This window comes from Chenopodium album, chromosome 13 (assembly GCF_948465745.1).
Source record: "Chenopodium album chromosome 13, dcCheAlbu1.1, whole genome shotgun sequence".
Lineage (NCBI taxonomy): Eukaryota > Viridiplantae > Streptophyta > Magnoliopsida > Caryophyllales > Amaranthaceae > Chenopodium > Chenopodium album.
The window spans coordinates 45925561-45940346 of record NC_137846.1 but is presented as its reverse complement, the minus strand read 5'-3'; the positions used below and the strand labels follow the sequence as shown (position 1 = coordinate 45940346).

General features: G+C 31.5%; 1 protein-coding gene across 1 annotated transcript; it reads right to left on the bottom strand.

Annotated features, from left to right (window-relative positions):
- Positions 1-1908: 1908 nt before the first annotated feature.
- On the bottom strand, positions 1909-6733 carry LOC145574817 (TPR repeat-containing thioredoxin TTL1-like). Its single transcript, XM_081632678.1, has 7 exons — positions 5524-6733; positions 4241-4436; positions 3914-4098; positions 3492-3825; positions 3146-3350; positions 2955-3061; positions 1909-2813 (listed from the first exon to the last, which is right to left on the bottom strand). The coding sequence occupies exons 1-7, from the start codon at positions 6423-6425 to the stop codon at positions 2661-2663; spliced, it is 2082 nt and encodes a 693-aa protein (XP_081488804.1). The 5' UTR covers positions 6426-6733; the 3' UTR covers positions 1909-2660.
- Positions 6734-14786: the final 8053 nt, after the last annotated feature.

Below are 14786 nucleotides of genomic sequence, written 5' to 3'. Positions count from 1 at the left end.
AATTTAATATATTTAACAATAAAAAGGCACTAATTATCACTCGGTTATACATTAACATTTTGCACATGCTTCCTTGGAATGATCTAAAACAATGCATGAGAGCTTGAGCTTCCTTATAATTCAACTAAAATCTCTACTCCGTGGATTCGAAACGTGATCGTTAGACTAGTTTAGTTGGTAAAATGTGACCATCGTATTTAAATTTAAGTTTTGGGTCTGGTTCTTCATAATATAAAATCTATTATTTATACCTCAAAAAACAGCGAAATTATGTTTTATATAATTTAAAAAGCATAGGAGTCCACCGTTGATTTAATTTAGTCCATCAATTTAAATAATTAAATTGTGCACATTGGCTCCTACCAAGTAAGTATTTTATTCTCATAGAGGAAAATGACATCTTTCTCACTATTTGGTTTCAAGTTAATAAATTCCATGGAATATTAGATATGAAAATTTATGGTCATAAATATTCACTAATAGGCATGTGTCATTCTTCACTGTTATTGATAAGAGACATATTGGTATGAATGAGTAATAATTGTAAACAATGAGTACAAAAAACGCATAACCACTACCCTATTTGCGCTACCTTCTAACCGTTTAAATTAATTTTTTTTTTTTTTACTTTTATAAGAATTAATTCTCACAAAGCTTTCTCTAAAATGACCTAAATATAGTTTGTCCTGTTCTCGTTCTCTCTTCATCACTTCAATTAAATGAGGGTATATTAAGAGGTCGTTTGGTTGTACAAAAGAAATGGGGGAAATAGAAAATCATGGGAAATTAGATATTGAGGTTTTGTTTGGTTGACCACAAAACATAAAAATGGGGGAATTTCAAAATCATGGGAATTTCCAATTCCTACAAAACATGGGAATTAAATTACCAAGTACCCCCTTGGTAACTTGAAATTCCCATGATTTGCAAATTCCTCCATGAATAACAAACAACTTTTAACAATTCATGGGATTTCTAATGTGGGAAGTTAATTCCCATAATTTGTCAATTCCTATGGGAAGTTATTTCCCTTGTCAACCAAACGACCCCTAAAAAACAAATCATGAATATAGCACGGTACGACATGATACTATTTCCTATCTTTTTAAAAACAACAATAATTTTTAGAATAAAGGGAGTATAATTTTAACATTGCATATAGAACAAGCAAAAGGCAAAAAGTATTACAAGCTTGTATCAAACATTTTCATAGATTCCACCACTTATGAGAACATTACTATTAAAAATTTTGTATAATTGAGATTAATCATGTACGCTTTAATAGTTAAGACTAATCATTTGACAACTTTTTCTTATAATAAAGGCGAGAAAAACTAGAACTATTTTCAGACGAAAGGAGTAACCGAGCACCACCTAATCGATGATTGACTAGTCAAAAATTATAATAAAAAGTGGTCCAACTTCTTGTTTTTACCATCATTTACTCTTTTTCATTAAACAGTGATAGAAGATGAGATAGAGGGATGTATCCTAGTCGATTCCAATGTGTACACCGATATAAAGCTTAACATAACAGTCCCCCCATGGGGACAGTACGTTGGTAGACAACAGTTAGTATTCAATATCATCAACCACCAAAATCAGCCCCAATTAATTTAATTTTTTAAAAAAAAAATACATAAAAATATAAATAAAACAAGAAAGACAGCCTTTTAATTAAGATACTTCACATTATTATACCATTAAAAAGACTAGGACAGACTATGCATGAGTTTGCCCATCAAACAAGATTAGGCACTCCCTCAAGGAATAAAATATTACCGATGACATTACTAGTTCAAATTACACTATTTGTTATTTGTTAATGGAAAATTAATTCTGAGCAGGAGTACGAGTACTGTTATGTTATCATTGTAGGTGCGAGTCAAAGATCAAGAAACAGAAACATTGGGGAAAAATTGGGGGGAGGGGGATTTTATTGATGAAATAATTAAAATGGTTGAGCAAAAGTAACAACAAATAATTTTAAAAAGAAGAAAAAAACATTCAATTGATCATATTCATCCTTCTATTCACTAACCCATGATTACCCACCAGACATCCAATCTCCATTATGGCCTTGAATTGTATTTTTTGTATATATCATCAACATATATACATGTACAGAATCCCTCTTTCCTACTAGCCAGCCAGCCAGCCCATCTTCTCACTTCTTCTCGACTGCACCTAACCGAAGTATACACACATCTTGGATTTCTCTTCTTTATCGAACAGAGATTTTAAGGGGCAAGGATGGGGTTTTACAAGCTGGTGCTGGCTTAGTGAAAATGAAAAGCAAATTTTAAAAAATTAAAAGGCGATATGGGGAAGACAAAGGTGGAACCAGAGGGTGGTGGACAATGAATGAATAAATTTTATAAGGTGAAAAAGAGGGGGAAAGAGGGGGTTCTAAGCTATCTCCCCTGGTTCCTTCTGCCATTGGATCCTAAATGGGATTATTATGTTGCTCGGGTTTTTATGGCACAGGTGAACTAGCAATAATCCTCACATTGATGGGAATAAGATTTGATTTTTGTAACTGGGAGGCATCCCACCAATAACTGCTGTTTGAGAGGCATTAGGTTGGATCGGCAAGGTTGCAGTAAGAAGATAATTTCCGGAAAAACTCAGGGTAAACTATAGATAACAGTAGTCGTGTGTTAAAGACTATAGTGTCTCACCGTCGCTTCCAACACGTCACTTGTTGGGTTTACAATCTCCTTCATCCGACTACCATTCTTGTAAATCTTGAATGTTGGAACAATCCTGACATTTTCTGCAGTAGCAACGTCTGCGATCTCCTCAACATTCACCTTTAGTTATGTAAAAAGAAGGAATAGAGCATGAGAGATTTGTCAACAAAATGGTATGAAGTATTCAAAATAAGTAAAAGCATAAAAGGAAAACCGTCATCTGGAGACAAGAATCTAGGGCAGATGTGAGAGATTACTGACCTTGAGAAAATTGATGGAAGGGTATCGACCGCACAGCATATCCAAGAAAGAAGATATGCGCTTACATTGAGGATTTGAGGGGATTTCAAAATGAACGACAGAAACACCTACAAGCCCCGGTGTTTAATGTTAGAACAAAAAAAAAATGTACTATATATTATGGATGTTTTTAAAGTACAAAGGTAGGACACCTGGTGAAGATATTGTAGCTCTGAATTGCTCAAAGGTTAAAATTTCCTCTACATCACCACCAAACTTCATGTTGAAAACCTCTTCACCACGCGATTTCTTCAATGCAACTTGAGCATGGAATAAAGCTTCAGCAACTTCAGTGTCTTGTGGAAGTTTTTTCCTCAAGAATTCATAATCTCTAACAGCTTCAGCCCATTGTTCAAGCTACAATCAAGTGAATCAACAGCAACCAAAAGGTTCAAACATACCATCAAAAGGATCAAAATCTCAAACACACAATTTTGTATCTTTTCTCCTTTAAATAGAATATACTACAGGGGCACAAAATTATTACAAGTGTTGTACCTTGTTGTTTGAGGCAGCCCTTCGAAGAAGTGCCTTGGTGTAATTAGGGTGAATGCGAAGAGCGGAGTTGCAATCTTCAATTGACTTCTCCCACATCCCAAGTTTATACCAGCAGGCAGCTCTGTTGCAAAAAAGAACTGAGTTGGAAGGGTCTAGCTTCAAGCCTTCACCATAAGCTGCGCAAGCTTCTGTAAATCTCTCTGACTTGAAGAGATCATTTCCACGTGCACGAGCTCTTGCCACTAGCCTCACATTGTTTAGCAGTTTTGCAACTTCAATATTTCTAGGATCAATCTTCCCAGCTTTCTCAGCACAGGTAACTGCATTCTCAAACCTGCAAGATATCCATCATCTGTTCTCACTTTCCCTACAAAGCTTCTAAACTTTTCTCGCTCCAGATAATTAAGACTTCCTCTACTCACCTTCCAAATGCCATCTCGATCTGGGCTCGGACATAAAAGAGGTAAGCCTCAGAAAGCATCCCAAAAAACTTACTCTGTGAGCAGCAGTTCGGAGATGGTTCAACTTTCGGTATATGTGAAAGAATGCTATCTATGTCATCTAGTTGCTGGAGCTTTAAAAGGGATTCTGCTCTACAAGAGAAAAGCTGGACATTCATTGAATCACTTAGCTTGAGTAACAAATACAAAATTATGGACTTCTCCAATAATAGAAAGTATACCATATTCCAGCAACCTACTGACAATTATTAAAAAAAAAAAAATAAAAAAAAAAAAAAAGTATTTCACCTGAGGAGAATAGTCAGCTCCAGCAGCAATTGCAGCATCTCCTTCCCGCAATGCACTTTTCCAGTCTCCAAATTTCCGAGCATCAAAACATCTATTTAAATGCTTCTCTACTGCTTGTAATTTGTGAAGTTCTGTTGCCTCAGGCTGATGTCCTGCATAGAATAGGTGTTTCCTAGCAACATCTACCTGTCCTAACCTAAAACCAGCCAAGAAACAAAATAAATAACTACAAAAAAAAATGCAAATTCATATTCAATTAATTAGTGTCTTCAATACACATGGTCGAAGAAAGTAATTCCCATGTTCAAAGAAAAAACACAGTAAGGAAATGATAGAAATTGATTACAAATTCCACTACCATGATTAACAAATACTTAGGGTCCCTGAAGCAAGTCAATGACATCAATTATCAACTGCCACCATCCGGAAATGATTTCTGCTTCTTAAAGTAACATATCCTCAAAAATATTAGTGTATAAACAATAAGAAAACATGTGCAGGGACAAGAACTTTCTAAAATAGCATCACTGCCTCACTGTAACTACTTGTGGCAACATGATCGGCAGCTAATCATCAGGTGACAAGCGACCAAACCAAGTTTTTAAAGCATGTAAAATCACAACTGGCAATCAAACTTGTAGAATGAAGCCAGCCTGAATTAAACATGGACAATGACAACTCAACCTCAATGAGAAAAATCACCCCTTCCTTTCCCCCTATTGACATGACAATTCGTTTAATCCACATCCTTTGAGCAAACAGAATTGGATCAAACAAATAGAAATCCGTAACTGCTGTAATCCACCACCAATGGTTGGTAAATCATCAAGACATAATTGAGCATATGCGACTAAGCAAGGCCCAAAGCAACACCATCTGTACACTCAATCAATCACAAAACCAACCAAAAAGTTCCCTATTATGCTGAAAATGAAATCATGAACATGACTGTGTCAACACTGGCGACCACATAAGCCAAAACAACAACAAAACAAGATGTAATTCACAAGACAGCAATAAAGCCCCAATCTTTATTTCTTTCGTCTTTTAATTTTTATACATTTCAAGTAATCAACATACCCAACATCTCAAATTTAATAACCACCACATAAATTCAGATCTAATATGAATGCAACAATCAACTGTATCATATAACTCAACAATGTACATGAAAATCATTGAATTAAACCCAATAAAAAATCAAATCATTTCATTCTATAATCTACAAAGTCATAACATAATTCAATGCAATTCAATTCAATTCAATTCAATTACTTACTCACCTAATAAGCAAAGACCCTAATCTCAAGTGAGCCCTTCCATAATCAGGATCCAATCTTACAGCATCCTCACAATCTCTAACCGCCTCTCCAACACGCCCCAAACCCGTCCACGCCGCTGCCCGGTTACTCCGATAAGCGGCATTGCCCGGCGAAAGCTCAATTGCTCTATCATACAAACTCAACGCCTCCGTAAAATGACCCCTCTTATACTGCTCATTCCCCAACCTCTTCACCTCTTCCGGATCCGAACTCGATATCGCCCGCTTCACCGGATCCCCTCCACCACTACCGCCGCCACCACCACCACCACCACCGACAAGCATTTCCCCTGACCGCGGCGCAACGTTCCCTGACCGCATTATGCTACCATGACCGTAATTACCCGTTCCTAATCCTAACACATCGGGCCGTGAAACGGGCCGGGCAGCTACCATACCCGTCTTCAAGGCCCGGCCCGGAGGGCATATATTACCCGTCGGTAAAACATTTAACGGCGGCGAATTCACCGTCGATCCACCTCCACCGGAGTAAATTAACGGGTGGGACCCGGTTGACCCGCACGAGTCGGACCGTTTATGACCCGGCCGAGTTCTCGGGGTAGACTCAGTAGACCCGGTGAGCTCGCCGGAGTGACCCTTTGAAACCGGGTTCGAATCATTCTTCCGACCCGAAAACGACCCGGATGAACTCGAAGAACTGCTGGTAGTAGTCGTTGTCGTAGTGGTGGTAGTAGTGAGTGAACTCGGAGTGGGTCCACTCGTTCGAGTGGTTCGTAAAGGCGAAACGGGTGAACCCAGATCGAGTTCTCTGAAATCGGGTTTATTGTTAGTAAACGAGTCTTTCAATCGATCTGAAAGAGTATCTATCCCTAACTCTGAAATGGGTTTCCCAGTATTCGCCATTTTTAACCCCAGAAAATCAAAATTATATTCCCAAAAAAAAAAAAAAAAAAAAAAATCTGGATATAATCTAGAACAATGTGAATGTGAGAAATGGGTTAAAGAAGGAAGAAGAAGACATGTAAACTTTTAGAGAGAGAAAGTAAGAAGAGAGAGAAAGATGGGGATCTCGTGAAAGAAAAGGGGAAAGCAAAGAATGTGAGTGTTATTAAACTTAGGAAGGGAAAGGGTGTTGGGGTTTTTTATTTTTGTTTATTTTAATTTAATTTTTGGGGTTTATTTTTACAGAAGAGAGAGAAAGAGGAGAGAGAAAGGAGGAGGAAGAAGAAGAAGGGAGAAGAGAGGAGAAAGAGAAGAAGGGGAGGTTGGGGTTAAGCATTTATTTCCGTTAAATTTTCTCTTTGTTTTTTTTTTTCTATCTCCATTTTTCTGCTTCACGAGACTGGTTTTGATAATTCACTCTTTCTCACTCGCTTATTCACTCCTCCCCTTTTCCAACACTTTTTTTTTCCCTTACTCCTACTTGAAAAAACAAATTTACAGTAGAAAATAGGAAATTAATTTCACAAATAAATACAGTAAAAAAAATTAGAGTTAACACATTAAAAAGCAAAGGAAAAAAATGTCAGCCCGTCTTGTGTGCAGCCGGCTACACCGTGTGGCCACTTAAAATAACCCCTATAACATCGATTAAGTAACCCTTGTAATACCGACCGAGTAACCCCTAGAACACTAACTGAGTAACTCTATAACAATGACGAAATAACCCCTTTAACACTGATCAAGTAACCCCTTTACACTAGCAAAGTAACCCCTATAGTGGCTAGCCTCACCGTGTGGCCAGCCACATACTTCCTCCGTTTTTTTTAAGTTGACACCATTTGACTTTTACACTATTCACACACTAGACTTTGACTTACTTTTGTGATTTATAGATATGATATAATATAATCACGTGGGATCTAATTTGAATTGTCTATATGTATATTTTATTAATATCAACTTTTTATAATTTTACAATGTTGATAATTGAAGTTATTAAGCGTTAAAAATATGCGTTGGCAAGCGTGAGATATCAACTAAAAAAAACAGAGGAAGTATAAAAATTTGTGAAAAAATGTTATTGCACTCTCATAATCTCATAATTATTGGCACCTTGATTTTTTTCACGATTTACATACTAACTTTAAATATAATTTATTTTTTTTTAGTAATATATCAATATCTAATTTTATCATGAAATATTTAGTGTTATAAAGTTTAATAATAGAAATTTTAGCATTTAAAAGTATAAGAAAATTGTAGTCACTTAAAGTTAGTATTTTGCAAATTACAGCATTTAAATAAAAATTGCAAATTGTAGCCCAAAAGTTGTTATAAATTGTAAATTACAACCTAATTCAATTTTTTCATCGATTTACATGTCGAAAAATGTTCAGTTAAAGTTTTAGCGGCCATTTTAGCTCTTAAGGGTCCAAATTGTGCTCAGAGTTGGCAAAAAATTAACGCAAGTGCCTCGTTTTTACATGAAAAAATAGTTGACCACAAATCGTTACATTATTGTTACACAAAACGAGGCACTTACGTTATTTTTTTGCTGATTCCGAACTCAATTCAGGACTGTAAGAGCTAAAATGGCCCCTAAACCTTCAAACCAATGAAAAAGTTAATTTGAGTTGCAATTTACAATTTATAACAACTTTTGGGCTGCAATTTGCATTTTTTTTTTAAATGACTGCAATTTACAAAATACAAACTTTAAATGGGTGCAATTGGCTAATTATGCCCAAAAAAAAAATGAATTTACTTAATGGATTTCGTCCATAAACCTGTTAATGGACCTCTGATCTCCATTTTAGGTTTCTCCCTTCCATTTTCACGATTTTCAACCTTCTTCCACCTCCAACTTCATAATTTCTCCATTACTTCACTTCTTTTACCTCATTTTAGTTCTCAAATTTAATATCATTCATTTTCTTCCTTAGTTCTTAATACCCACAACAATTGGAATTTTTTTTTTAAAAAATTATTAGTGTTAAAATAAAAACTTTTTTAATTATTATTGTGGTGTTAAGATGAGCCTCATTAACAAATTTCGTCCATGAATCTCGTAAATGGTGGTAAGATCAAATTTAAATTATTGTGGTGTTAAACTAAGAATTTTATAGTGTCAAATAATATATCGGATTTTAATTATGGTGTTAAAAGTCAAATTTTTATTTTATAATATCAATTTTTTAAAACTTTTACTCATATTTAATTATGAATTTTTGAGGTCATATAAGTCCATGAGCACATTTTAAGTTACTAGAAAAAAGAAAACGATTGACATGTTAATTAATAACTCTTTTAAAAACCCTAGAAGAGAAGAGTTTTCTTTAATTTTGCAATTTAGGTTTCAATGAATCTACATAAGTAGTGTAGATGTTCATCCATCTCTCTATGGCAGAGTTAGTTTTTGTTTGGCATTGTTGTGGTTTTTTGTTTTTTAAAATCATATAATATTTGTCATATAATGAATAAAAAATTAGTCAAACTTATTAAAATCATGATCATGTTAAAAACAAACAACAGAAAAGGGAAAACATTTTTTTCTTGTTTTCTATTTTTGGTTTTTGTTTAAGAAAAATAGAAAACTGAAAGCAAAAAACGATGACAAACAAGCCCTTTGTTGTTTGATTTTGTTTAGGGTTTATTATGTGTGTGAGGGTTTATTATAAAGGTAATTAATCATCTTTTGCCCTATTATCAATTCGTTGGTAAAGAATTATTCGGGATCACAACAGTTATCAAATTTTCAAATACGTTCAAGTGAATAAAATGAAAATCATCCGTACGGCTACAACAAATTGTTAGACCGTCTCTCCGAAAAGGATGTACATTATTTCAACAATGTGTGCGATAAATGTACCACAGTCCACAGTGCAAGATCTATTCAATAATCGTAGATTTGATGAAGAAATTCCTTATTTAATTCAATTTTATGTATTTGTTGATTTAGATTTCATTTGTAGATTTCGTATGTCTTTTTATTAACAAATTGATTTTTTTTAAAATTAAAACTCCTTTGAAAAAAAGAAGTGTGTGTCTCTCTCTCTCTCTCTCTCTCTCTCTCTCTCTCTCTCTCTCTCTCTCTCTCTCTCTCTCTCTCTCTCTCTCTCTCTCTCTCTCTCTCTCTCTCTCTCTCTCTCTCTATATATATATATATATATATATATATATATATATATATATATATATATATATATATATACTTCCTCCGTTTTCTTTTACTTGCAACACAGCCTTGTGGCACGTGTTTTGAGCTCTGGTTTATGTAATGTAAATGGACAAAATTTTCATTATAATTTTTACAAATGATACTTAACTCTATTCTAATTTTCTTGTAAAAATTATATTGATAAAATCGCTCGTTTACCCTCACTAATCATCTCCTAAAACTGCGTGCTTAAAAGGTGTGTTGCAAGTAAAAGAAAACGGAGGAAGTATATATATATATATATATATATATATATATATATATATATATATATATATATATATATATATATATACATACATACATACCAAAGGTTTTTATATTACCTTCCTTATTTTTATGTAATTAATTGTAAGAAGATTCTCATTTATCAGATTAATTAGATCAATAAAGATTCTTGCAAGTATTAACATGCATGTACCCATAGGCACACGATGAAAAGTCTTATTAAACATCACTTAGGCCCCGTTCTCTTCACCTTAATTTTGCAGAATTGAAATTATTTTTACTGAACTGAAATTATTTTTGCTGAACTTAAATTATTTTTACTGAACTTAAATTAATTTTACTAAACTGAAATTATTTTTGCTGAACTTAAATTATTTTTACTGATTTTCTATTATAATTCTTCTTTAAGAAAACTGAATTTTACTAAACTGAACTTATTTTTACTGAACTAAAATTATTTTTCCTGAACTGAAATTAATTTTACTGAACTGAACTTATTTTTACTAAACTGAAATTATTTTTACTTAATATTATTTTTTTAAGGTGAAGTGAACAGGGCCTTAACCTATAATAAAAGAAAATCCAAAATGAAACTTGTCACGATGTCATAAATAATTTTCCCGACACTTTTATTATTTCTTTATTTAATTATTAATTATTATTTATGTAAATGTAAGTATGAAAAATCAAGTTTAAGTGTCACTAATCTTGACATTGGTATAGATAGGTATAAAATTAAAGCTATGTTTATTTTTGAATTAGTATTATGAGTATAATATTTTTGTAAAATTCAATACAATAACTCTTTATAAAATTTAATAACAAACATGCAGTGCACGGGACATAAACTAGTTAAAATCTATTTGTAAACTGATGATCAATTAGTAATTTTGATATATGCTCTAAAACTAGGGGTGTCTATTTGGTTTTCGGTTTGGATTTAGGCCAAATTCAATCTGATTCGAAATAAAATTCGATTTTTGATATTTAAATCCAATCCGATATGAATTTCTCATGAATCCAATCCAAACTAAAATTCGGTTATTTAGATCCGATCTGGGAATCCGAATTAAAATACATTGGAAATTATTAGGGACTTAAGTAATTATAAAGATAACAATGCAATTATAAAAAGCTTAGTTTTAAATACATAGTTCTACATGATTAATACAAATATTAAAAATAATTTTACATGATAAATATAAAGTATCCTTATTTGCAAAAGCATGGTTTCATATTTCGATTAATTCAGTTTTTTGGATCCAAACAAGGTCAATCCGATCCGATACGAAAATCCGAATTTTCAAAAAAATTTCAAGCCGCTCCAATTTGATTTGAAGTTCGGATCCCATCCGAATTAATAATTCGGTTTGGATTGAATTGGATTTCGATTTTTATCCGAATAATGGACACCCCTATCTAAAACTAATTCCAATCTTTAAAATGTATTAAGAGTACAAATGTTTTTATTTCATCTAACTTGTTTTGATTTCTTTCAAACAAAATAAGTTCATAAAAAAATAAGTTTGACCTATTCCTCAGTTCCTCCTTTTTTTTTTTTTAAATTAAAAAAAAACATTTATTTAATCCCGATTGGACCTACTACAATGTAGTACTTTAGGAGGTTGGGTATCTTATTCAATTCCACATCTCTCTTAAAAGTAACCACGCACTTGCATTGCTTCATTCATTTATCTTAATAGTCTAATAGGTATCTATAAATCTATAACTAATACTAAAGTAGCCACCACTGATGTCATCTTTTTTCAAAGTTGTACATGTGGTGCTATTTTATGAAAAGGTTTCCTGCTCAAATGCTTTTTTTTTTTAAACAAAATGCTAATTAATTTTAAACAAATAATAGCTATTATTTAGGTAATTAATTTAAAATAAGTATCTATTACTTCGGTGATTTATGTTGATATTAGGTTGTTGGAGTCTTTATACGAGTTGTTAGCATAATTAAGGTCAATTTAAAATGAATTTATGAACATTTTAAACTCAAAAATTTTTTTACAAAAATCCAAAGATAAACTACTGGTAAACTCGTGCGGTGCTAACCTAGTAAATATTACTAAAATAACAACCGCTGACATCATCACTTTTTGCAAATTGTACACGTGTCAACTTTTCTTTCATTTTTTTCCCTCCTAAACTTTTATTTTTCCTTTCATATTTTTTTTTTTTTAAAAAAAATTTAAATATTGATTGCAAAGTAGTTTAATACAATACAATAAACTTTTTAGTTTTCAATTTTTCATTACTTTTTCTTTTAAGAACCTTTTAAAAATCTTTAGGAAAACAAATATCAACCTTTTTATATATGTGATTATTCCATCTAATTACAAAGTTCGCTAAATTTAATTGTAGACGAGAATTTTCTTTTATTTATATTATTTTAATTTTTGTAGTTTGATTTATGTTAAAAATATCGTATGTAATACAAAGATTTTACATATTATAACTGATATGTCTTTAAAATTTACACAATTATAAATTCTTTTATTATATTCGTGCATCGCACGGGAGTTAATCTAGTAGTAAATTAAAATATCAACCTTTTAGAAAATTTAAGTATTAAAATTGTAAATGATCAAAATTATACATCGACAATCATGAACTCTAGTTATTGCGATTATTTTGAGCTTAGGAAGTGTACAACAAAAAATTTTGTATTATAATCAAACCTAATCGATACAACTTTTCTACTGTATATACTATTTCCTCCGTTTCAAATTAGATGACACGTTTCTTTTATTATGTTTGTCCATGCAAAAAATTCAATTGAAAATATCTCTAATTATAGTATTGTAAAAAAAATACTAAAAATTGAAATTTATTAATTAAATACACATTGAAATGAATCTCATAAGATTCCATATGGCTATATTTTTTATAACTATAAATCACAAATGTTAGTCAAATCAAAGTTGATAAATAGTGTCAAAATGTGTCATCTAAATTGGAATGGAGGAAGTATGTCTTTAAGACATTTCTCCCTCTCTTTATTTTTCCTCTCTAACTCTAATATCCATTAGTGAATTTTTGAGGATTTTTAATATTTTTATTATTGATAAAAGTCCCCAATTATTGTTTATTTTGTATCTTATTTCTTGAATGTTGTTTTATTTTAGGTTTATAATATTAAAGCTTCATAATTTTCGATAAAAAATTTTCATTAAAAGACAAAGCGTCTTTCTCCTCTCTTAATAAGAGACTTAAACATTTCTTTAATATTAATATTAAACTTTTTTAAAAATATTCATTAGGATCATCACAAACAAGAATCCTAGTGAAATTCATTTGATAATTAATTATGCAAAATCCCAAAGATTAAGAGTTTTTAGATTTCTATTATATGTATCATATGAAAAATATTGTCTACAATAAACTAAATCATTAGAATATTTATATGAGAAAAGTTGTAAATTAGATGATTTATATGAGAAATATCTACCGCTGCAAGATTACTCAATGGTTATAAATTTAACTGTTTGGATAGAATTATCATGAAATTACTGACGATTTAGACAATTATCGCAAATTAACAACGACCTTAAAACAATGCAAAATTGTGATAATTTTTTTTTTTTTTGAGGAAATTGTGATAATTATAATAACAATGGTTTATGGATGTTGATATACACGTTAATAAAAATTTTATTTGATACTATGTTATTTTAAATATATTTTCAAAACATTACCAGAACGATTTGCTAAATTGGTGCTAAAAAATAAAGAAATTACTAAAATAGTGTTCACTTTAAAATATTTCTCAAAGTAGTGTTCACTTAGGATTGGAAAACTCTAAACCTAATTTTTATCGCTTCGTATTTAAAGTCTAAATAAAAAAATCATTGGAGTCTCAATACTATTCTCTAAGGGTTTTAATTAACCATTGTTCCAAACATTGATGTTTCATGTTACATATTTTTTTGACAATTTATATCCATAACAAATATGCTACAAACGGACTGCAATAATCAATTCACTTATTTGAAGTAGGGGAAGCATGAAATGTCTAGCTTTGGTCATATCATTGTTAGGGACATCCTTAAACTAGTTGCTTTGTACAGTTATGCTCCTTTATTGATTACTCGCAAGTCAGCAGATGCTAGAAAATTTTTAAATATTTATATTACTACATATTCATACTCCATAGTGCATATATCCATTTTTACTATTAATAAAATACAAAAGCATTAATGATGAGGCTCAATGCTAAATAAAATTAAGATATCGTAAGCATTATTTAAGATAAAAAATTTGATGTTTGACTTTATAAAGACATATCTTATATGCATAAATGAAAGTTTGGCTTGAAGAAATCCTACATACTGTAATCTCTGATGTTCTCCTTGATTAAGATTTGAGTAAGTAATAGATAAAAACCTCTTTGTGTAAATAAAAATAATAATAATAATTTGATGATATATATATTTATTAGGATTTTATTAGAAAAAAGTTAGGTTCGTAATTTCCGAACCTACATGGACACTAAATTGAGAAATATTTTTAGGTGAACACTATTCTAGTAATTTCTTTATTTTTCAACACCACATTGGCAAATCGTTCAACATTACCATCGATAAGACTATATGTAATTTGATTTGTTAAATGAAAAATCAAATACTTACCAACAACCATTTAAGCAATCGGTAATAATCTAATAATATTTTTTCGAAAAATATCAAATACTTCATCCATATTTTTTAGTTGTATCACTCTATAAATTGCGGACTCCTAGTCAATTTTGGGAGATGAGAGAAAAAAAAAAGGACTCATGTGTGATAGGGGAGGGAGAGATAGAGATAATTTGTTAGCTAAAAAGGAAAGTGATACAACTAATTTGCAACTTCCGTTTTAAAAAAGTGACT